Source organism: Episyrphus balteatus, chromosome 2, assembly GCF_945859705.1.
Source record: "Episyrphus balteatus chromosome 2, idEpiBalt1.1, whole genome shotgun sequence".
NCBI classification, from domain to species: Eukaryota; Metazoa; Arthropoda; class Insecta; order Diptera; family Syrphidae; genus Episyrphus; species Episyrphus balteatus.
Genome location: NC_079135.1, coordinates 24,010,857 through 24,035,514, shown reverse-complemented (window position 1 = coordinate 24,035,514; position 24,658 = coordinate 24,010,857). Strand labels below are relative to the sequence as shown.

At 30.6% G+C, this 24,658-nt stretch overlaps 1 protein-coding gene across 1 annotated transcript in view; it reads left to right on the top strand.

Annotated features, from left to right (window-relative positions):
• The first annotated feature begins 8,661 nt into the window (after window positions 1-8,661).
• Window positions 8,662-24,658, top strand: part of LOC129910828 (hippocampus abundant transcript 1 protein) — a 104,579-nt gene continuing 88,582 nt past the window's right edge. The window contains exon 1 of the mRNA XM_055988404.1: window positions 8,662-9,454. Coding sequence (XP_055844379.1) covers window positions 9,377-9,454 — 78 coding nt within the window. The 5' untranslated portion in view covers window positions 8,662-9,376. The remainder of the gene's footprint in view (window positions 9,455-24,658) is intronic.

Genomic DNA, 24,658 nt, shown 5'->3' with positions numbered 1-24,658 from the left:
AGGGTTGTTTGAAGCTTTCGCCTCGGATTATTGTGTTTTCCAAAGAAAAACATAATTGGCTTTAATATTATTCTTAATTCATATTTTAACAGCTATTTCTTTGAGATCGGAATTTTCAAACCCAAGTTATTTGTTGTTTCTTTGGGAAGAATACTGAAATACTGAGCTTACTTCGTGTAGAAGCAGACCACACACAGGGGCGTATACAAGTTTGCTTCTTGGGGGGGGTCATGCCAATTTTTTTTTTTTTCAAAAGTTTTGATAGCAGCCATAAACCTGAAAATGGGCTTTTTGAATTATTAAGGCCCATTTGCTGAAACGAGTCTTAAATATTTATGTGAAACATAAACCCTAAAGTTATACATAGCGGTTTGCACGAACTTCAAATTGTGTCATAAATTTCTCTAAGTTTAACATAACTTAGGGGGAAGAAATAGTAGAACTTAAGGATTTTATGATCTAGGTACTTAAAGTATTTAATTGACCAAAAAAGAAAGAACGCGGCTTAAAAAATTGATGTATGTGGGAGAAAAGGAAATAAATTATCAATTTAATATAAATTCACTCACATTTATTAGCAGATATTCAGATCGTAAAATTTACAACATACATTTTTGAAACACTGTTCACTTTTTGTTTTTATATATCTCATATTATTTTTTGACAAACAAAAATATTTGCAAAACAAATTCTGTCAAATGAATAATCAAGGGGCACGGTAGTGCCCAGCCAAGTTCTCTAGCAACTTTGGCACTACACCCTTATTTACAGGAAACAACTCAGGCCATTTTCGACCCGCCTCTAACTTCCACACCAAAGATGCTAGAAATTTCAAACTCGCTACATTTATTGAGCTTGTCAAAACCAAACTTCTCACAAAATTTCAGCCTTTTACGATGAGTAGTTTCTGAGATATAGGGCTTCAAAAATCGCAAAAACCGTAACTGACTGACTGACTCACTCACTCACTCACTCACTGACAGATCATCAAAATTATGGAGAACTTCCCGTTAACGTAGAAACTTGAAATTTTACACGGTGATAGGACTTGTGGTGTATACAAAGGGAAAAATCGAAAATTTGAGATTTTCAATTCAGGGGGAGTGGCATCCGCCCATTTCCACTGAATTTTCATTAAATATTATAGAGCACTTCTGATTATCGTAGAATCTTGAAATTTGGTAGAATGGTAGAATGGTAGAGATGGTAGTTTACGCAAAGGAAAAAATTTAAAATTTGAGAATTTCAGCCAGGGGGCGTGGTAACCGCCCATTTCCGCTGAATTTTCATTAAATATTATAGAGCACTTCTGACTATCGTAGAATCTTGAAATTTGGTAGAATGGTAGAGATGGTAGTTTACACAAAGGAAAAAATTTAAAATTTGAGAATTTCAGCCAGGAGGCGTGGCAACCGCCCATTTTCACTGAATTTTCATCAAATATAGAGATTTTCAATTCTACAGCCATACCTTGCAAAAAGTAGTGAAATCACAACAAAAACATTACTGTTAAAAAAGGAGCCAAGTTCTCCTATTTTGAAATTATGCTGGCACAAAAAGTACTGAGATGTAAAAGTGTACCAAGTTCTAAAGTTTGGGTTCAAATTCGTATCAATAAAATTTTGATTGTTTACTTGGCAATTTTTGAAATAACTTTAAAAATCGGTAATTAAAAGAAAAATTGTCAAGAGAGCAATCAAAATTTTATTGATACGAATTTGAACCCAAACTTTAGAACTTGGTACACTTTTACATCTCAGTACTTTTTGTGCCAGCATAATTTCAAAATAGGAGAACTTGGCTCCTTTTTTAACAGTAATGTTTTTGTTGTAATTTTTTTTATTAAATTAAACACACTTTTATTGCCACTTTCACTATTTTACACTTTTTTCTGCAATAAAAATTGCCAAAATAATAAATTTGTTGAATTATTCCCGGTTAATTTCTCAAAAACAATTCAAATACACTGACGTTTGAGTCGTTTGACATTTTAATTTGAAGCTCTCAGCGATTTCTCGCATGAAAGTGAATCGTTGCTAGGTTTAACATAAATATTTTTTAGAAACTTAGAATAAACTAAGTAAAACATTAGAGCTATATTCGACCTATCTAAGATTAGAATTTATGACTAGTATGAGCAAATGGGCCTAAACATTAAAATTTGTGCGTCTTGCATTTCGAATAGAAAAGTTCCGAATGTAGTTCTAAAAATAACCAAACAAAAACGGTATGAGATTCGTTTAAGTTTAGCGTTAAGCCTTAAAGCCTAGAACGCTGCTGATGTGAAACGAAATTTTTCGTCGGTCTCCACGAGGACAACGAAATGCTTGCGAAATCTGGACCGAAAAATTGCAAAACATAAATGAAAAAAAAGCAAACACGCATCGCAGAAAGACATGCAATGACAAAATGAACAACAAAAACAAACAAAAAACACAAAATGTCATTTTTCCACACACAATGAGTGTCCCCGGCAATTGTTTGTGTGCGAAAAAGAAGTTTAGGCTTTCAATTTCGTTGTGGCGAACAGCGTAGGTACTACAGAACGAAAAGTTGAACGAAATTTTTGGTTTACCATTTCGTTGTTTCATTTTTGTATGGGATTTTTCGTTTCTTATCAGCAGCATACTAGGCTATAATTTTGACCAATTGAGGCTATCCTCTCCTAAAAATAAAATGTACTATACGAGTACTTCGATTGAATAATTTGCCTCAAAACAACTGTTCATTGTTCTCCGCTAGCCCAGAAACTTAAAATAAAAATCGTTTTTACTTAATAACAGTTTTAACTTTTGAATTAAAAGTCTTCCTAACCTCAGGCAAACGAATCGCAAAGTTTTGTAAAAAAAATTGCATTGAAAATATAATTTTTTTTAAATTTTGTTTTAAAATTGTATTTAATATTTAAAATACCTCTATTAAAATAGTAAAGACAAAAAAAATTATTTTGGCGATATTTTGGAATTCGTCCGTTTTCAGGTATTAATCAGCGGTTTACAATTTAAAAAACATTCAGTTGTATTTATTAGATTAAGCCCTGCCTTTTCAATCGTCAGATAGACTATCACAAGAATAAATGTCACTATAAAAAAAAAACTTTTATTCCTAGGAACAAGCTCTAACTTAGGTTTATCTAACTATTCAAAAAATTAGCCCTAAGTGATATTTAATAATAATATTTAAATTGCCTTAGATAAGGTTGCTTACATTGCTTCTATGATGATTAACAAATCGATAGTTTTTTCAAAAAATGCAACAGATCTAGCAAATTTAGTATGTACAATTGTACAAAATACTGTTATATTCTGTAAGCAAACAAAATTCACCAAATTTTATCAGACGAATGTATTGAACTGGAACATTGCAAAAAAACTAAAAAGATTTGAGAAATGATATCCTTCTTTAACATTTTGCCGAGGACGAATTTTATCAACAGAATTGACCTCCACACAGCAAGGCCACAGAAAGCTTCCCTATTTAAAACATATTTTATTCACTTCATCATATAAAAAAATAGAAGATATGGCTGCTTCTTTTATTTGCTGGTAAGCAGTGTCTTACCCTTAAGATATTATTTTTGTGTACCTACTAGATTCAATTTCTTTTAAAAAGCTTTGAATATAATACTTATCCGGATTTTGTTTTCATACAAAACTCTACAGCTCAACTAATATTAGCGAACGAATCAAAATAATCCTAATCCAGCATAGCGTTCGCTAAAAATATGACCACATCCCCAAAATATGGTAAAATAGTTTGTTTGAATACCAAAAATTTTTTTTACTTTTAATTTTCGTTCATGTTCTAAAACTTCAACATTTTGAAAATAATCTTACTCAAGAGATTTCAGTATCACATAACAAATTCTTTTTTAAGTTCTGAGTTCTTGGGGGGGGTCATGACCCCGTGACCCCCCCCTTGTATACGCCGTTGACCACACAATGAGTTTTTGTTTAATATTTAAAAAAATATTTACTTTTCAGTTCCTAAAATATTGTTTTTAATAACACGAAAAATTTTTAAACCGTGTTACATTAGGGTGGCTCAAAAAAAAAATACATACTTCTTAAAAAAATAATAAAAACAACGAGTGGTTCACATTTGAAACAAATTATCGATGGAAAAAATATTTTTAATTAGGGTGTTCAAGAAAGTTTTTTTATTTTGCGTTTGAAAAAAAATGAGTTTTAGTACCTATACAGAAAGTTTGTTTAAGTGCGTTTTTTGCTATAGTAATATTAAATTCATGTCAAATTAATTAAATTGAGTTTGGTTGGATTCCAAGTGTTACCATTTTTCTGAGCCCCCTAATTAGGTACATACAGTTGTGTTCAAAATAATAGTAGTGGCTGCATCAAAAAAACATTTATTATAATTACGGTGCTTCTACGGCTAAAAATTTAGTTTCTTTGATGTCAAAGTTTGTAACGGTCAATTACTGATAAATGTATCATAGTTTCAAAATGAAAAAAAAGGTTCCAAATAATTTTTCATTGACTCTTGGTTGTTCTTTCTAATTTGACCTGTTCAAAATAATAGTAGTTAAAGTTATTTCTGAAGAATTTAAAAGCGGTTTATAACATAGAATATTTATTTTTGGTTTAAAAGTAAGTACTCATATAATATGAACAATTTTTCAACAAAAAACGATTTGTTTCGGTTTTAATCTATTTATAGTTCGAAGAGCAAAACACTGCAGTTCGGATAACGGAAACTTATACGAAAGCTGCTTGAAGAAGGGAAAACCTACTTGGAAATTCAAGGTTATATAAGGATGCTCCCCTACAATGGTAGCCAATGCAATAAACTCAACGAAAAACCCGAAACGTGCGGTAGAAAAAGAAAAAAGAACGTCGTAGATGACAGGCGTATTGTCCAGATGAGCAAAGTTGAGCCTTCTGCATCGTCGTTTCAAATCCAGAAGGCTTTAAGCCTGGATTGCAGTGCAGTGAACATTCGGAGGCGACTGTTAGAGACTAATTTGTACGCTTGAAGTTCACATAAAGTACCGTTGTTAACAAAGAAATATGTTAAAATACTAAAATTTTCGACCCTCCATGTTTAACTTTTTCCGTCGTATACTTTGGAACATCGGACGTATTCTGGAGATCCAGTACCACCAAAGAGGACAAATTTGCTCGCATCAGTAAACAATATGTTACGCTATTACTTCGCTGGCCAGTTTATGTAATCTTTTACAAACTGGATACGCTTTTTAACATGTTTCACAGAACTTTTCGTGGACTTCAAGCGTACAAATTAATCTCTAACAGTCGCCTCCGAATGTTCACTGCACTGCAATCCAGGCTTAAAGCCTTCTGGATTCGAAACGACGATGCTGAAGGCTCAACTTTGCTCATCTGGACAGTACGCCTGTCATCTACGACGGTCTTTTTTCTTTTTCTACCGCGCGTTTGGGGTTTTTCGTTGAGTTTATTGCATTGGCTACCATTGCAGGGGAGCATCCTCATAAAACCTTGAATTTCCAAGTAGGTTTTCCCTTCTTCAAGCAGCTTTCGTAAAAGTTTCCGCTATCCGAACTGCAGTGTTTTGCTCATCGAACTTTAAATAGATTAAAACCGAAACAAATCGTTTTTTGTTGAAAAATTGTTCATATTATATGAGTACTTACTTTTAAACCAAAAATAAATATTCTATGTTATAAACCGCTTTTAAATTCTTCAAAAATAACTTTAACTACTATTATTTTGAACAGGTCAAATTAGAAAGAACAACCAAAAGTCAATGAAAAATTATTTGGAACCTTCTTTTTCATTTTAAAACTATGATACATTTATTAGTAATTGACCGTTACAAACTTTGACATCAAAGAAACTAAATTTTTAACCGTAGAAGCACCGTAATTATAAAAAATGTTATTTTGATGCAGGCACTACTATTATTTTGAACACAGCTGTATATATTTCATTAACCATGTTTTATAAACTTTCTCTGCAGTGAAAATTAATTTTTTTAATTAATTGAAAAAAAAAAAAATTTTTTGAACCACCCTAATGGAAAATTTGTTTTCTTCGATAATTTGGATTTGATTTTTTTGAAATTCCACCAGCAACTGTAGAAGATAACATTTTTTAAGAGCCACCCTAATACGAAAAAAATCAATTTAAATTCATTTTCTCAAAAAACACGATTTAGAAATCTTCTGTGTCATTAAAATCTAAATTTTTCGAAAAAAGAAAAAAAAAAACATTTTTGGCACCACCCTAATAATTAATATGTTTGCTTTTCATTTTTTTTTGTTTAACAATAATTTACAATAAAAAAAATCGAATCAAGAGCCAAATAAATTTCTTCGTGAACTCTGCAGCAATAAAATTTTGGCTGCGCAATCTGCCCGATGTTGACGACATAATGACGTTTATGAACAGCAGAACTGCAGTTGGACTAAGTTAGTCCGATCGCTGATCTGACTTTATGAACACGACTAACGCAGGCCTAAGTTTGACAGACGTTTACTGTCGTTTTCCAAAATTCAAAAAGTGTCACTCCTACCTATATAATAACTCCCAAATTCCAAAATTTTAAAAGGAGTGCATTTTTGGAGGGAATTCTTCACTCCTAAAATTTTGAAGGAGTGAGGGATTGATCACCAATACTTCTACATTTTTCTTCATGGACTACTTGTCAAATTCTTGGGTGGCTGTTTTAATTTATTTTGTGAAGAAAATTATATTTATTTATAAAAAAATAAATAAAGTATTGAAAAAAGAAAATCAATAAAAGTGAATTTAAAAGATTGTGTTATTATTTTATTTATTATTTAGTATTACAAACACATGCAAAGCAAACGTCAAATCACTCCACTTGTCAAATTCATCGTGAACAAATTCCAAAATTGCACAAAAAAGGAGTGATTGTCTCCCATAATTTTGGAAAACGACATATGAAAACACCCTACATTTTGTCATTTCACGTTTGTAAACAAATTCTAAACAATTTATGAACAAATTATTTTGGTAGCACAGATTTAAAACTGTTCAAAAAGTTAAGCCCAGAGAAATCTCCGGGCTAAACAACTAAGCCCAAATGGGCCCAGACTTCATTTTTACTTGCGATATAGGTACTATATATCAAGTTATGCATTCGTACAAAAAAAAAAGTTGAGATAACATTTTTCCATGACATTACGATGGTAGACAATGCCAAAAAAGTGGGTCCCGGAAGTCCGTCTGTCTGTCTGTCAGTCTGTCAGTCTGTCAGTCTGTCAGTCTGTCAGTCTGTCAGTCTGTCAGTCTTTCAGTCTGTCAGTCTGTCAGTCTGTCAGTCTGTCAGTCTGTCAGTCTGTCAGTCTGTCAGTCTGTCAGTCTGTCATTCTGTCAGTCTGTCAGTCTGTCAGTCTGTCAGTCTGTCAGTCTGTCTGTCAGTCTGTCAGTCTGTCTGTATAAGGAGCTACAGCCTAAACGGATGGACTGATTAATGTCAAACTTGGTATGTAGCATTATTTGGCGACTCTCCAGAGGGGTTTTTGGAATTAATTTTTTTGGACCAAAAATAACGGTACTTGTCATATACCGATTTCAGTAAAATTGAAATATCTCGAAATTGGCTCTAACGATTTTGTTTAAAAAATTCAAATGTTAGTTTTACGTTAAGGTCTATCTTTCAATGAAAACATTTTTTTTTGAAAATCATTATTAACGGTACCTGCCATAGAACCGTTTTTTTAAATCAAATTATCTCCGAAAGTGCTTATTCGATTTCAACGAAACTTTTTGTGATGAAGCATTTACATAATTTAAATACAAGCCAAAAACAAAATTTTGCAAAAAATAATTTTTGGATTTTTAAAAAAATTTGAAAATTTTTTTTTGAAAAATCAAATTTTCGAAAACGGGACATTGAATTTTTTTGAAATTTTGTTATTAGATGTTGATTAGTAGTTTCTACAAAATGGCATACCAATTTTATTTTAAAACTTTTTTTCCAAAAAATTATTTATAAAAAATTAGTTTTTTAAAAAACGGCTCTAACGATTTTGAAAAATTTTTTTCTAAAAATGGATGTTAATATATCAATCAAAACTGCATACTTGTTTTGGAGGGCTATTTAATTTCAGATTTTATTTTATTTTTTTTTTTTAAACGAATTTTATTTTTTCTTCCAAATTTCTATATAAAAAGTCTTAAAAATATAAGCAACTTTAACTCTAAGAGCAAGTACGTGCGACCCGAGTCGTGCAATTTATTTTTTTCCGGTTGTAAAAAAACAAAAAAAAAATAAAACAAACCTATTGGCCCCTTTTTGCAAAAGTACAAAAGTGAAAATAATTTATTTTTCAAGATAGCACAATTTATTTTGTAAAAAAAGAGTTTAAAAATGTTTTTTTTTTTTTAAACCAAAAATAAGCTTTCTAAATCATTTCTTGTAATTTTTCCAACCCGAAAAACTATACAAAAATGCGTTTGTAAATTTTCACTTTTGTACTTTTTCATTTTTTTAGCCAATGTAGTTATGAATTTATTTTTGAAAAAAAAAATGGCCATCTTTCCAACAAAATGTACCCTACCCTATGATTTTAATTTTGTTATATTCTGGCATCACTTCTATAAATCCACCTGACAACTTTTCTACAACTATCTCTTTTGCAAAACTCACCTATCCATCTCTTTCCAACTAATCCAAATAAAAAAAAAAACCCATCATCGTTTTCGTTTTGCCAACTGTCAGATTTCCCTTTATCAGCCACACAAAAAGCGAGATATACAACTTTGCTTGCAACTTCTCGAAAAAAAAAAAAATAGGAAAAACCTTTCTTGATAAAAAATTGTCGCTCGTATTTTCAATTAAAATAAATCTTAATTGATTAAATAAATATCCAAATCTCTTATTACTATAAAGTTGCAAAATTATAATTTCCTGCTGTGTCTCCCCTGCTCGAGTTCTGTCTTGCATACCAACATTTTTTTTTTTTTCATTTCGTGTCTCTGAAAAAAAAAGGAAAATTATACGCGAGTATTTCGGTTCGCGTTCCTGGACAACCAACGACGACGACAACAACCACAAACGACTACAATGCAATGTCAAAATAGAGTTTAACGAATGAATGAAGAAATTCAAGAAAAATTTCCATGCAAAAAAGTTGGACATCAAACAAAAACAAAAAAGTCCACAAAAGGCTCGAGAAAAACCCCAAAAAGTGTAGGTAAATTGAAAAATATTAATTATTGTGCATGTGTATGTGCTCGGATCCTTTCTTTATGAATCTCTGTTCAAATCGTGAGTGAGATTTAGTTGATTGGCGGAGGAGAGCACCTTTGCAATCAACAACAACTACAAAACATAACAAAAATCGTCCAAATTGACCAAACCCAGGTCATACATAGGTCGGGCCAGTTAAAAAATTCCCACTGCAAAAATGCCGAAAATCTACATGAAAAAGCCAATTGGCATGGTTATACGCAATCGGAATACTATCAAAGATGTTGTCATTACGGTGAGTATTGTTTTTTTTTTTACAAAAAAATGCAACTTGATTTCTTATTCCTCCGAAATGATAATGATAAGTAAAAGAAGAATAGTCTTGTTTCATAGATAAATGACGCAATCCAATTAAAATTACACTACAATAGAATGTGTAGCATCAATTAAGAAGTTATGCTTGCAATTCATTTGGTTTTGCCTTCGCTCTTCCCGCGCCGAAGCGTTTTTTTCAGATAATGTCGTCCAATAAGTTGGTCTCCTCTTAGAGTGTTGGAGCTCCCCTTCTTTGATATAATCCAATTCATTTATGTTAGGTGAACTATATAAAGCATAACGAGCGCCAGCAAAGATAGTCATAAACTCTGAATATCATGACCTTGACTTGTTGTTTGGTTGCCTACTGACCCTCTGTTTGTGTGTTTATCTGAATTCAATATTAAACTGGCTGATATCTGTTGAACCAGTTTATTCAAATTGTAATCTCATCGCTTAGTCGTTGTCAAAGTCGATAGATAAGTCAATACAAAATGTGACGTGTCTCTAAACTGTGTTTTACGAGTACAAGTGAAGTACTCACTTACCTATTTTATCGTCGTCAAACTTTGGAGTTTTTGTTTATTTACGTTTTCTTCCGCGTGGCGGCTGGTCGTCGCACAATGGGCCCAAAGGACCATTTGCGTCTCAAAAATGGTTTTTATGAAATTTTAATTTTTGGTAATTTCTTTACGGAAATGAGTCAAGGGAAAGTTAATCTATATGTTTTCATTGAAAATTGATTTTTAAAATGAGTTTCTCTATTACAAAATTGTATCTGAAGTCTCCACTTGAAAATACTTTAGTTTGAGAAACAAAATAAAGCAAATCTTCACGATACGTTTTCAAAACTATATTTGAATAAATTATATAAGTGTTGTATGTCGTTGGAAAGCTTATTTTAACTGCTATTTATATTGCTGAAAATAAAAATTTTTAAAAATATATTTTTAATTAATATTATTTTTTTCACACAATAAGCTTTTATTTGCAGTTTTTTTAATTTCGAACTGAGTTTTAAATGTTTCCGCTGTCTTCCGCTGTCTACTTTTTTTCACAATTTTGTTCTTTGGTTTATGTACTAAAAGATACAAAAAGAATTGGCTGCTTTTATCTGCTTTTCTTTGATAGAGAACAATATATATGTCGAAAGACATAGTACAAAAAAACGTATTTTGGTGCATCCTGACCTGTTTCAATACATATCTTGAGTTCTATTGATCGCACTGTTAAGATTGATGTCTTCAGGCTTTGGGAGAATGACAGAGCATCAGTCCTTATATTCAGAATGTGATTTTGTGTTAATTTAGCCTACTCACATTAATTGGAAAACTCGCGATATTTAACCCCTCGGAAACCATATAAAGCCGCGATTGAAAGCTGCCAGACTTTTGAATTCGTTATAAGAATGCATAAGGCTATAAAACTGCATACTCAAATTTTGGTTATACCTCTCCACTCCCAAAATTTGCTGTGGGCTCTTAGACTTAGTATATGCACCCGAAATTGAAGATATTTGTACTATTAGAAAAAGTCTAAGGTAGCAGAAAAATGTTAGAATTTCATATTAGCTGCGTTCCTTTGGAAATATTTATCTACTTTTTAGTACTTAAAACTACTTTGAATTACTTTTGCTATACTGAAAAAGTAGTTCAAAGCAGCTTTAAGGACTAAAAAGTAGATAAATATTTCCAAAAGAACGTAGCTATTGTAATTGTTGAAAAAAATTTCATCTATGGAAAAAGTTACATACAGATTTTATTTACTGATCTTGATTTTACTCGAAGATTTTCAAAAGAGCCGTTTAAAGTATTTAATTAAGAAGGATTTTCGTGAAAATTGACAGCCAGTTTTTTTTTTTTTGATTTCTTTTTTTGCTCTTTTCTCAAAAGCGTAGTTTTTCGACTATTTCACTATGCCCTACAAACGACTTTATTTAAAATGAGTATAATCAATATTTTTCTTATAATTTTTCAATAAAATAGCTTTAATTTCAAATAACGTAACACAAACAAACTACATTGACATGTATTTTTTCTTTATTGCATACTCATAAAAATAATTAAGTAATTTTAAGACACGAAAGGAAGGCCTTTATAAAATTAAGAAACCAGTTTTATCTTATTTTGCAAAATTTGAGAAAATAATCTTTTAAGATACAAAAGTAACAGATTTTTGAGACGTTCTAGCCTAGTCAAAATCGATTTTTTTTAGCTTTGAATAAACGTTTAATACTTAAATAAAAAATATTAGCTAAAAGAACAGTGTGTCAAATAATTTATTAAACATTTCAGGTTTATTACCTAATTTGAGTTAATTATTTTCAGACTCGATAAAATGACAGATTTTTGGAACGCCATAGTCGAGCCAAAATTGTACTTTTTGAACTTTGCCTAGCTTTTCAAAGCTCAAAAATAATTTGCATTTAAAAAATGATTTCTGATACATTAAAGATTATATGTTCCAAATTTGGTTTAATTATTTCAGGAGACAAAAAAGTTACAGATATTTTTAAATACCCAAATCAAGCGAAAATCGTACTTTTTGAACTTTGACTAATTTTTAAAAGCTTAAAAACAATTTTAATTTAAAAAAAAAGTAAGTTGAATGACTCGTTATATGTATATCAAAGACATTTTATATTCGAAATTTGAAGCAATTATCACAAAAGACAACAAAGTTACAGATTTTTGAGACGCCTAAGGCCATATGGGCCCACTGTGCGTCGGGCTAATGGATAATAATTATTAGATTTTTTGTTGTCTTGTAAGACACCGACACCTGAGTGTGTCAGACTAGCCAGCCGCCATCCATTGCCAGTAGCAATAATAGACAATTCATTATGAAAGACAGGTTATTCAACTTGATTGCAACTTCTCGCGAGAGGCTTTTGTCTCTATTCGATGTTAAGTCAATGTGAAGCTATTAATGCGAAATGGCTATACACACTCTCAACAGGAAGGTTAGGGTTTAGCACAATTACTTGCATTTCACGTGATTATGTTTTTATTTATTTATTTTTTTTTTTTTTGAAGAGTTTTGTTCATTTTCAAGATGAATAACAACATGCACATAGCGAAAACGCAAGTTACTGGCAATGGCGGTCAACTCTAGACAATTGACCGCAGGCATTGTAAATGAAGTTCAAGGTTTAACAAACTCAATGAGCATAACTTTTTTATTCACCGAGTTAGGCATATCTTGTTAGGTTATGAATTTTTGATAAACAAAACGAAGCACAAATGAGCATTCGAATGATTCAATTAGTTAAGTGGGGAGTTTGATGATTTCATTTTAAGAGATTGTTTTTTATTTTTTAAATAGTAGGTAGTTAGTTATCCCTCAAATTGCACTTTTTGTTCTTCTAGAGCTATAGAATACTTCTTCTTTATCAGTCCGTATGGCACGTAGCCCTTAACATCCAAACCATCACGAAGTTAGCAATCACCATAGAAACGTCGGGGAATTGATAATCCTTCTTAATCTTAAAATCTTAAGTTCTTGGGTGATTCCTAGTTGTATTTATGGACTCTTGCTTGACCGTTCTTCAAATTGAGTTTCTCGGTCTTCCGACTCTTGATAGAGGGCGTTAAACTACATTGCTTGGCTTACAATGCATTAGGTGCCTTTTCAAAACGTGTGTCCAATTTACAACTAATGGATTCCTGACCCGATCCAGAAAATCCTACAAATGTTTTGTAGACACCTTCGTTTTTTTTGTATTGATTTGTAATGAGTTTACAAATCATATATCATAAATAAAAAAACGGGTTGCTCATTTATCAGGCATAGCATATGAGAAGACTTAGAGCATTTTCGAGAAAATGTTATAGTTTGACACTTCTTAATGTCTTGGCAGCAAGTAACAAAAAATATTTTACTTGCTTTGCAGAATAGGTGAATCCCCAAGTCGGCATAGTTTTTTTAGTCGCATACCGAAATCAGTAACGTGACGTCTATCTATTTACCTTGTTTTAAGCACATAACACAGGTCAACACGAAATTTGTGCTTGGGTTGTGACTATGAAATTATGATAGATATATTGATACTCATCTGGAAAACATTTTTCTTTTTTTTATTTAATTTGCTTTTGAAGTCAGCAGAGCAATTTCCAGTATTCAAGAAAATCTTTCTTTTACAAAAATTGTCGGACGTAATTTTGGCAAAAACTCGAGAACGTTTTAACCGATTTGGCTGATTTTTGTTTTGTATTCTTCATTTTAATGCTGTTTTCATATTCATATTCAGAAAAAAAAGAAGAAAACTAAGAAGAAAAAAGAAAAATTAAATCGAAATTATCGTTTTGTTCGAATTTTTGTCAAATGGGAGCTTGAGGCATTATTTGATACCTTCTATTTTTAAATGGTAAAAGTAATTCACTCTGATGGTACTTTTAATCTACAAAAATAACTGTATCCAAACTGTAGTCAAACTAATTCATATTGAAATTCTTTATTTATTGAAACATTAAATTAATTTGTTTGCATAGTATTTTTATTATTTTGTTGCATATACAGGGTCAGGGTGTCTAGAAAGTAATAAATGAAACGAAACTTAAGATCTCTCAGAATTTGGTAGCTTGTTCAGCCCAAATCCTTACGGTTTTTGATAAAATATGCAGTTCTTGTGAAATTTCCCTACTTTGCAACAGTATTTTGCTTCCTCTGCACATAATTGATTTTTGTTTTTTTTTTACAATTCTTTCAATAAAACATTGCTTAACAATAAGAAACAATTATTAAAAATATTTTTTATTTCATACGCCATTTTTCTGCAAATTAATTAACAGTTTCAAGTTTCGTAAAAACTCAATTTTTTACTTTTATTTCAGAGCAACAAGACGAAAAAAATTTGTATGGTGTGACTTTGGTTCATTATTTTTAAAACTTATCCCGGTATTGCAGTTTTTAAAAAAGTATAAAAGTTTCCAAAGTTGAAGTGAGATCAAAAAATATTACAGTTTGAACTCAAAAAACAAGGTTTTTCAGGGCAAAAAACCCTTGTATTTATCATAACTTTTTTCTTTTAATTGAAGTCAAATATGTAGATCTTTCAATTATCTACATTTTATACCTTAACAGTTTTTACTTGCGATATAGGTACTATATATCAAGTTATGCATTCGTACAAAAAAAAAAAGTTGAGATAACATTTTTCCATGACATTACGATGGTAGACAATGCCAAAAAAGTGGGTCCCGGAAGTCCGTCTGTCTGTCTGTCTGTCTGTCTGTCTGTCTGTCTGTATAAGGAGCTACAGCCTAAACGGATGGACCGATTAATGTCAAACTTGGTATGTAGCGTTATTTGGCGACTCTCCAGAGGGGTTTTTGGAATTAATTTTTTTGGACCAAAAATAACGGTACTTGTCATATACCGATTTTAGTAAAATTGAAATATCTCAAAAACGGCTCCAACGATTTTGTTTAAAAAATTCAGATATTAGTTTTAAGCTGAGGTCTATATTTCAATGAAAATTTTTTTTTTCGAAAATCGTTATTAACGGTACCTGCCATAGAACCGTTTTTTTCAAATTCGAATATCTCCGAAACTTCTTATTCGATTTCAACGAAACTTTTTGTGAAGAAGCATTTATATAATTTAAATATAAACCAAAAATTAAATTTCCAAAAAAATAATTTTTGGATTTTTAAAAAAATTTTGAAAATTTTTTTTTGAAAAATCAAATTTTCGAAAACGGGACATTGAATTTTTTTGAAATTTTGTTTTTAGATGTTGATTAGTGATGTCTAGAAAATGGCATTACAATTTTATTTTAAAACTTTTTTTCCAAAAAATTATTTATAAAAAATTGTTTTTTAAAAAAACGGCTCTAACGATTTTGAAAATTTTTTTTCTAAAAATGCACGTTAATATATCAATCAAAACTGCATACTTGTTTTGGAGGGCAATTTAATTTCAGATTTTATTTTATTTTTTTTTTAAACGAATTTTATTTTTTTTTTCCAAATTTCTATATAAAAAGTCTTAAAAATTGTAAGCAACTTTAACTCCAAGAGCAAGTTCGTGCGACCCAGTCGTGCATTTTATTTTTATATATGGTCATAATTTTGAAAAAAAAAAAATATAAAAAATGTTAATCCAGAAAGTGTTTTGTTTTTTGGCTTAGAAGAAGTAGCATACATTATTGTTCTATAAACAATTATTTTCCCAGTTGTCCGACTTTTTTTGGTGGTCGTAGGCAGTGCATGTTACTTACATGCAACAAGAGAGTAACACATTATTTTTGCTATTTATTATTTTTGAAAATAGCTTTTTGCTATTCATATTTCTTAGTTGTGATGTTTTTGACACGATGATACTGAAAAAACATTTTTTAATATTGATTTTCATAGCTTGGGTTCGAAAGGGTTAAAAAACGGCTCGTACGATTTTTGAAATTTTTTTTCTAAAAATGCCTTTGTTATACAAGAAATAAAATGGCATACTTGGTTTTTTGTATAAGATCATTTAAAACGGTGTTTAATTAATTTTAAAAACAGATTTAATTTTTTTATATTACTTTTGAAATTTCTTCAAAATATCAAATTTTAAATTTCTTGAATAAAAACAAAAAGCTTTAACATAAGAGTTACTTTGAACATAAGAGCAAGTACGTGCGACCCCAGTCGTGCAATTTATTTTTTTTTACAATGCACGGTTCTTGCACTATAGCTCATAAAACTCGAGTTAGACTTACAGGGTATGAAAATAGTATTTTTGCTCCCAACACTACAAAAGCAAATCTTAGGAGGGGAAAGGGCGATTATCTATTATTTTGGTTTACCATGAACCCAAAAAGTGCAAATTAAACCCAAGCACAAAAAATATTTTTATTTTTGTCGACCTGTATAATAGGTCTGTTCCACACTTTTTGTGCAGTATAAAAACATTTTTCACAGTCCTTTTCGAATGGCTGCTATATGCAATATTAAGGTAGCTACCATTAGATGGTGGTTTCGGTCAAGCCTCATGTCTCAATACGTCGGCTAATCACAAAATGATTAATTTGCTTCAAAGATGCTTGTTTGTCCGTTTTCGCACGCATTATTTTGTCTCGCATCTTGTGTTCCAACATAGTCCCACCAATCACAAGATAGTTTCAGAAATCCATAAATTTTTCACCGTTGTCATTGCAGTTGTCAACTCCATGCTTTCCGATGATATGTGTAAGATCTTTGTCGAGATGAGAAATTAAGTCTAGGATTTGAATGAAATCTTACAAAAAAAAAGATGTGTTAGCTTTAGCTAGCACGATATTCAGTTCTTAAAACAGCGGCTTTTAATAACACACATGCAATTTGTATGCAAAGAGTTACGAAATAAAAAAATCGAAAAAGAATGTTCATAACTTGAAAAGTGTTCAATAGTAGTTAAAAAGTTCTGACAACCTTAGTACCTAAGTCAAATTTGAAAAAGATTCAAATAAAAATTGAACCTGGAGGTGATTTTGAAAAAAATTGGTGAGGTTTCCAGAAATATTTGAAATAGAAACCTCACACAGAAAAAAAAAGAGTTTTCATTCTAACCACCAATTGATTCTACAAATTCAACTTTAAACAAAATATTCTAAAAAAATTTATTTTAAAAAAATGAAATAATTCGAGTTACTCACGCAAAGCTTATAACTTCGTATTATTTGCACACGATTTGCTTACAACTGAATAAACAAAAGGCATTGACTACAAACAATTCATAAATTTTTTTGTATGTTTTATTTAGAAGCTGAAAGTATAATTTAACGGTAAGTCCACGTATTCAAAATGAAAAAAAAAATACTTGACTTTGAAATCTAAAAAATATTATCAAATAATACCTACAGAAAAGAGAGATTAAATAAAATAGTTCCGGTAAAACCAAATAGAAACAAAACGAAAAAGAAATATTACCTTCGAGATTAGTTGCTATTGTTTAAACATTTAAAGCAACGTGGTATCATAATTTTAATGAAAAATATTTTATTTAATCAGAATCATTAAGCATATGCCGCATACACGCATTCCGCTTCATTTCAAATCGAAATCGAAAAAGTATTCTGTTCTTAATGGCATGATTAGGAACTTTGTTTTTTAACTTCTTTTGGAAACCCCTTAAGTGAATCAACAGAAAAATGTTCTTGAAAGTTAAAGGCAAACTAAAACAGATGGGGATACATTTTTTGTTTTTTTCATTTTGTGGCACAAAAGTTTGAAAAACATTTATTTGTTTTTCACAATTTTTTCCCTATTTTTGTTTTTGCAATAAAAACGTTAACGATGAGAAAAAAAGTTACTTGGGTGTTACAATGAAGCCCAATGTTTCCTGTTAGACTGTAAAACAGACAGATGGTTGTATCTACTGTCCTATATTTTTGTTCAGTTCCGTATCTGTTAAATTGAATCTTATTACAAATCCATGAAGGAAACAAACAAATATGGACAAAGTGGTAAAGTGATTGCCCATTGTTGACCTACTATTGAAAGATATTCTGGTGTGCAAATGAGAAATGCAATTTATTTATTTAGTTTGTCTTTTGATTAAAAGAATGCTTTGTTGAGTAGAATTAAATGTTTGAAGTCAGCGAGTGAAGGTGTGTTTAAAGTGAAACCTGGACTTTAAGCTCTGCGATATTGCGCGATTGTCGAAATTTTTTTTCGATAGTCTTTGAAACTGTTATGGCTAATTTCATAAAACCCTTTTAAATATTTATCAGGCTTTTACGTCCTAAAATGACGTTTATTCCATACAAAAAACGTCATTTAAAAATTTAAAATCCTTTTAAATGTTTATGAAATCGGCCATTAGACAATTAAAAGACCAGTTTACTGCTGAAAAAGTGCGGATGATTCGAATTTAAAACTGTCACTAGGCTTTAAAGAGATGGTCAGAACATAAATTCATGAGCGTTTTCGGCTTTGACTTAGTAATAGACTTGCTATTTTCGAGTTGGACGATGAATTTTATGAAGGAAATATACTTAATGGATTCTCTGAAGGCGTTTCCTTGGTCGTGGCCAAGTATTCTGTAGAACTGTGAAATTACAGGAGAGATACAATTTAAGTAAATTATTAACAAAAAATTATCGTCGATCGTCTTTTTGGAGTCTTTCAATGTTAAATCTGCTATAATTGCTGTGATTTTTAAGTATTGTATCATTGATATTCGACAAAGTTCATATTAGACTCACTCAAACGATGTATTTGAACTTTCGTTCAACCAGTGTCCCAATTACATTTTACGGGTATAAATATGAAATGATTGCGTTATTTCAGGGACAAAAAATGCATAGAGTTGTTAAAAATATTTTTGGTGAAAGGATGTTTTTTTTTATGGGTTGAGTTATGAGTGAGAATGGTATCATATCAGCTAACATAAATTTTGTTAATTTTTTAAACTTGGTGAAAGAGTTTTGTTTGTTATAAGAACTAAGAATCTACAGATTTATCTTGAGTGAAAGGGTGTCTTTTTTTGAAGAAATGATGAAATTCGGAATCAGTACCACAAAAACTGGGACAGAAATTTTACCCCAGTGCAAATTGGTACAAATGTTTTATTTATAATAGAAAATTAGAAACCAAGAATCTAAGAAAACTATAAAATATTTATGGTTTTTTTGGAAACTAAAGAAAATCAACGATAAGTCGGATAAAATCAATGGTAAAAATGGTACCCTTATGAAATTTATTAAAAATGTTGAAATGGGAAATTATGAATAAAACAAGTCTATAAATTTTTTCATGAGAGAGGGTTTTTTTTAGGTGTAGAGAAAATGTGGGTATATTGGAAAAAGTTAATAGTAATAGTGGTATCCTATTGAATTTCAGCAATTATGTTACTTTTGAGATTAGAAACAAGAATCAAAAGTGCCTATAAGAATATCATGATTAAAAGGGTGTTTTTTTTTTTTTTTTAGTGAAGAACCACCCTAATAAAATTTGATGAAAACGTTATATTTGAGATAGAAAGCAAGAATAAAGAGTTTGCATTAAAAAAATTTATGTAAAAGGGTGTTTTTTTTTCAAAGAGACAGTAAAATCTGTAATTCGTCACGAAAAGCCTAATAACTTACTTAGGGCCAATTTTTCAATAGTCAGATAAACTTTAGACAGAGCTTATTCCTAGGAATAAAAGTTTTTTTTATATGGACATTAATTCTTCTGATATTCTAACTGACGATTGAAAAATCAGGGCTTAAATATGTATAAACGTTCAATTTGTCATCAAAACAAAAAATAAATTTTTTTCTAAATTCCTCAATTTTTTTTTCAAAAATTCAAACGGCAATCCTTTGTCAGCCTCTAGAAATGGATACAAACAAAAATCATCGTTTGTTTACTCTACGTTTAGAAGATATTCAAAAAATAAAATTTTGTACTGACAAATTCATAGTCCCCTTAAATCCACAAAAAATGACTTTTTTCAAAATTTCAGTGATTAAATTATAGGAAATTAAGAAAGTCCCTGTGGTGTATGCGTAACTTTTTTGTATGTAATTTTAAAAAAAATATTTGCATCAAAATTATTACATACAAAAAAGTTAATCATACACCACAGTGACTTTGCTATTTTCTTCACTGGACTGAATAGCAAAACCATCTGATTTTTTTTGTCCTTTAACCGGTAATAGTAAGAATTATACGGCTGAAGTGTCAAAATTTTGACTTTGTTGGTAAGCTACTTTAAAAACGGGTCGAAGAGTTCAGAATTTCATAAAACTTGGATTTATGATGTCTAAAGAACTGAATAGTTAGACATCATGTAATTCAAATTGAAAATACACATCGAATTAAAATAAAAAAACCAAAGAAGTTTTTAAACTTGCACCTCGAAAAAAACCATAAAAACTGTTTTTTTTTTCTCAACTTACATTTTGCACCTTAATTCAATAAAACATCATTTAGATTAAAGTTTTTTGTTTTAACATAAGTTATTGTCGCCTTGATTGAGATCACAGTTTTTCTTCGTAGTGACATTAACAACACTCCTTGCACATTGAGATAATAACATTCATGTCATTTAATAGCAAAATAAAAAAAAATGTAATTACCTCATGTCACGGTATAGCAGAAAAACAAAAACAAAAATAATAAAAAAAAAAAAAAATGTTTCCATTTCACACAACGATTTGTTTGCGTGCCAAAAAGTGAGTAATAAATTAAGGGTTTTTCTGTTTGTATATAGTTGGTAGTTAGTTTTTGAATCCTTTTACATTGTAATGAAGCAAATTGACAACAAATCGATAAAGTTGAACTCAACATATTTTTTTTTTCTTTGTACATATTTTATTGATTTTGTTTTATAAAAAAAGTGTGCCAATCCATCATCAAAGAAACAAAGAGACACTTGTTTGCTTTTAAGTTGTTGCCTTTACTTTCTACCCTAAATCCCTTCGATACAACGATGAACTGCGTGCAATATTTGTGTGTCAATAAAATAAAACAATATAGAAAAAAAAAAAAAACATGAACATGAACACAAGTAGCAATTTCTTGGCCTCATAAACTGATTGTTGAATATTTGTTTCTTTCTTTTTTTTCTTAGAAAGGGTGTTTCCAATTTAATAAGGAACTCAATCATTTCAAATTTTAGTTGAACGGTTTTAATGCCGGGTGACAAAATGTCATTAATTTTGCCATTTTTGACAATTTGTTTTTAAATAATAGCCCTGTTCGATTGGAGGTGGTAGTTTACTCGCGAGTAGAAATCTAGTACAACAACTACACAATCCTATCTCCTCGAGTAGAAGATCATGTGTTAATTCTAGTTCTAGTTTACTCATGAGTAAACTACCACCTCCAATGGAATGGGGCTAATGACAAACCGTCACAAAAGAATGCGAATATGGTCATTCTTTGGCATTAGGTCTGTTTGAGTTCTTTTTGCACAAAAATATTAAATCTGTAAAATTTTAAAGATTGGCGATGAAAATTTCTCAGAAAATCAAAAATTGTGCAGAAGTACCCAAACAAATAAAGATGAACAGAAATAGCACTAGCTTTTGACAGATCTCAGATTTTTATTCAAATAAATTTCTTGGACAGGAATTCGCACGAAGGGTAAATTGTTTTCTCCCTCGAAACGCTTTATTGTGTTTCGGAGTGACCAAAGAGAAAAATTGAAAAAGTAGAAATATTTCTATATCCAAACAGATCTTTTTTGTTTAAATAATGACAGGTCGTCATAAAAGATGCTTATTTTTTGGTATTAGGTATAATGAACATTTGAAAGAGATGAGTGACAAATTTGGCGGTGTTCACATTGGCCTCACTCCTTCGATTGATTTATGCCCCAGCTCCACTAAACCTAAGCCTCGATTGGAAAGGAGATTTAAAATGGTGTTTCCATCGGCATGAGATGGTTTATAAGAATATTTATTTTGGTTTGGCAGTTCTAAAAAAATCTGATTGGAACTTCAATACTTCAGCTATGTTAACTGATTCTTTCACTGCCTTAAACCTTTACTTCATTTATTTAACGTAAAAAGTTTCCAATATTTCGCAAAATCGTGAGAAAATTACAAAATAATTAAAATTTTCCATTTTGACATTTTTGTTTTTATAAGTTGTCAAAAAATAAAATGAGTGCGTTCAGCAAACCAAAATATGGTTGGATATGTTTGATTTCCTCATTTTCGATTTACAACTAGATTTAGAGGAGATTTATTATAAATCTTGTTTTGAGGAGATTTATGTTCGTATTGTTAATAACGTTATTTAGAGGAGATTTTTGGCCGATTTCATAAACATTTGACAGGCTTTTAAAATTTTAAATGACGTTTTTTATATGGGACAAACGTCATTTAAGAATGTAATAGACTGATAAATATTTGAAAGGGCTTTATGAAATCGGCCATTAGCGTAAATCTCCCTAAATCTAGATTTTAAATGAGTGAGAACGCAACACAGAAATGTCCAAATTAGTCGGCTCCGTGAAGCCAGAACTGCGACCTCAAAATTTTTGAACCAAATTTGTCTAATTCGTTTGTCCACCGTTTGTCCATGTTTGTCCACCCAAAATTTTCGTTTGTCCACCCTTCAAAAAAATTTTAGAGCAAATTCTTTTTTTTTATAGGAAGTCTGAAAAATGAAAAATCGTCTAAAACGCTCAAATTTTGAGATAGGCGTATAAAACCAACTGCAATCGTTTGTCTACCTCGAGTTCTATATACATACCAAATATTATCGTTTTTCCACCCCCCGTTTAGGAGCAATTTAAAAAACAAATTTTGCACTGAAAAATTAAAACTCCCCTAAAATCCCCAAAAATCAATTTTCATCAAAAATTCAAACTGCTGTCGTTTGTCCACCTCGAGTTCTTTACGTATACCAAAAATCATCGTTTGTCCACCCTCTGTTTAGGAGATATTCCAAAAAGAATTTTTTTATAGCAACTTAAAAAAAAGTACGCATACACCACAGTGTACCTCTACTGAAAATTAAAAAGTCCTCAAAAATTATTATTTTTCAAAAATTCAAACGGCAATCGTTTGTCCACCTCGAGAAATGTATACAAACAAAAAATCATCGTTTGTCCACCCTACGTTTAGGAGATATTCAAAAAACAAAATTTGTACTGAGAAATCAAAAAAAATATTACGCATACACCAGAGTAAAAATTTCAAAATCCTCAAAAACTACTTTTTTTCAAAAATTCAAACGGCAAACGTTTGTCCACCTCGAGAAATGGATACAAACAAAAAATCATCGTTTGTCCACCCTACGTTTAGGAGATATTCAAAAAACAAAATTTGTACTGAAAAATTCAAAGTCCCAAAAAATCTCCAAAAATTGACTTTTTTCAAAATTTCAAATTTCTGTCGTTTGTCCACCTCGAGTTCTATACGTATGCCAAAAATCGTCGTTTGTCCACCCTACGTTTAAAAGATATTCAAAAAACAAATTTTGTACTGAAAATTTCAAAGTCCCATAAAATCTCCAAAATTTGACTTTTTTCAAAATTTCAAATTTCTGTCGTTTGTCCACCTCGAGTTCTATACGTATACCAAAAATCGTCGTTTGTCCACCCTACGTTTAGAAGATATTCAAAAAACAAATTTTGTACTGAGAAATCAAAAAAAATATTACGCATACACCAGAGTGAAAATTTCAAAATCCTCAAAAACTACTTTTTTTCAAAAATTCAAACGGCAAACGTTTGTCCACCTCGAGAAATGGATACAAACAAAAAATCATCGTTTGTCCACCCTACGTTTAGGAGATATTCAAAAAACAAAATTTGTACTGAAAAATTCAAAGTCCCAAAAAATCTCCAAAAATTGACTTTTTTCAAAATTTCAAATTTCTGTCGTTTGTCCACCTCGAGTTCTACACGTATGCCAAAAATCGTCGTTTGTCCACCCTACGTTTAGAAGATATTCAAAAAACAAATTTTGTACTGAGAAATCGAAAAAAAAATATTACGCATACACCAGAGTGAAAATTTCAAAATCCTCAAAAATTACTTTTTTTCAAAAATTCAAATGGCAATCGTTTGTCCACCTCGAGAAATGGATACAAACAAAAAATCATCGTTTGTCCACCCTACGTTTAGGAGATATTCAAAAAACAAAATTTGTACTGAAAAAATCAAAGTCCCAAAAAATCTCCAAAAATTGACTTTTTTCAAAATTTCAAATTTCTGTCGTTTGTCCACCTCGAGTTCTACACGTATGCCAAAAATCGTCGTTTGTCCACCCTACGTTTAAAAGAAATTTAAATTTAAAAAAACAAATTTTGTACTGAAAATTTCAAAGTCCCATAAAATCTCCAAAATTTGACTTTTTTCAAAATTTCAAATTTCTGTCGTTTGTCCACCTCGAGTTCTACACGTATGCCAAAAATCGTCGTTTGTCCACCCTACGTTTAAAAGATATTCAAAAAACAAAATTTGTACTGAAAATTTCTAAGTGCCAAAAAATCTCCAAAAATTGACTTTTTTCAAAATTTCAAATTTCTGTCGTTTGTCCACCTCGAGTTCTACACGTATGCCAAAAATCGTCGTTTGTCCACCCTACGTTTAAAAGATATTCAAAAAACAAAATTTGTACTGAAAATTTCTAAGTCCCATAAAACCTCCAAAATTTGACTTTTTTCAAAATTTCAAATTTCTGTCGTTTGTCCACCTCGAGTTCTACACGTATGCCAAAAATCGTCGTTTGTCCACCCTACGTTTAGGAGATATTCCAAAAAGAATTTTTCTATAGCAA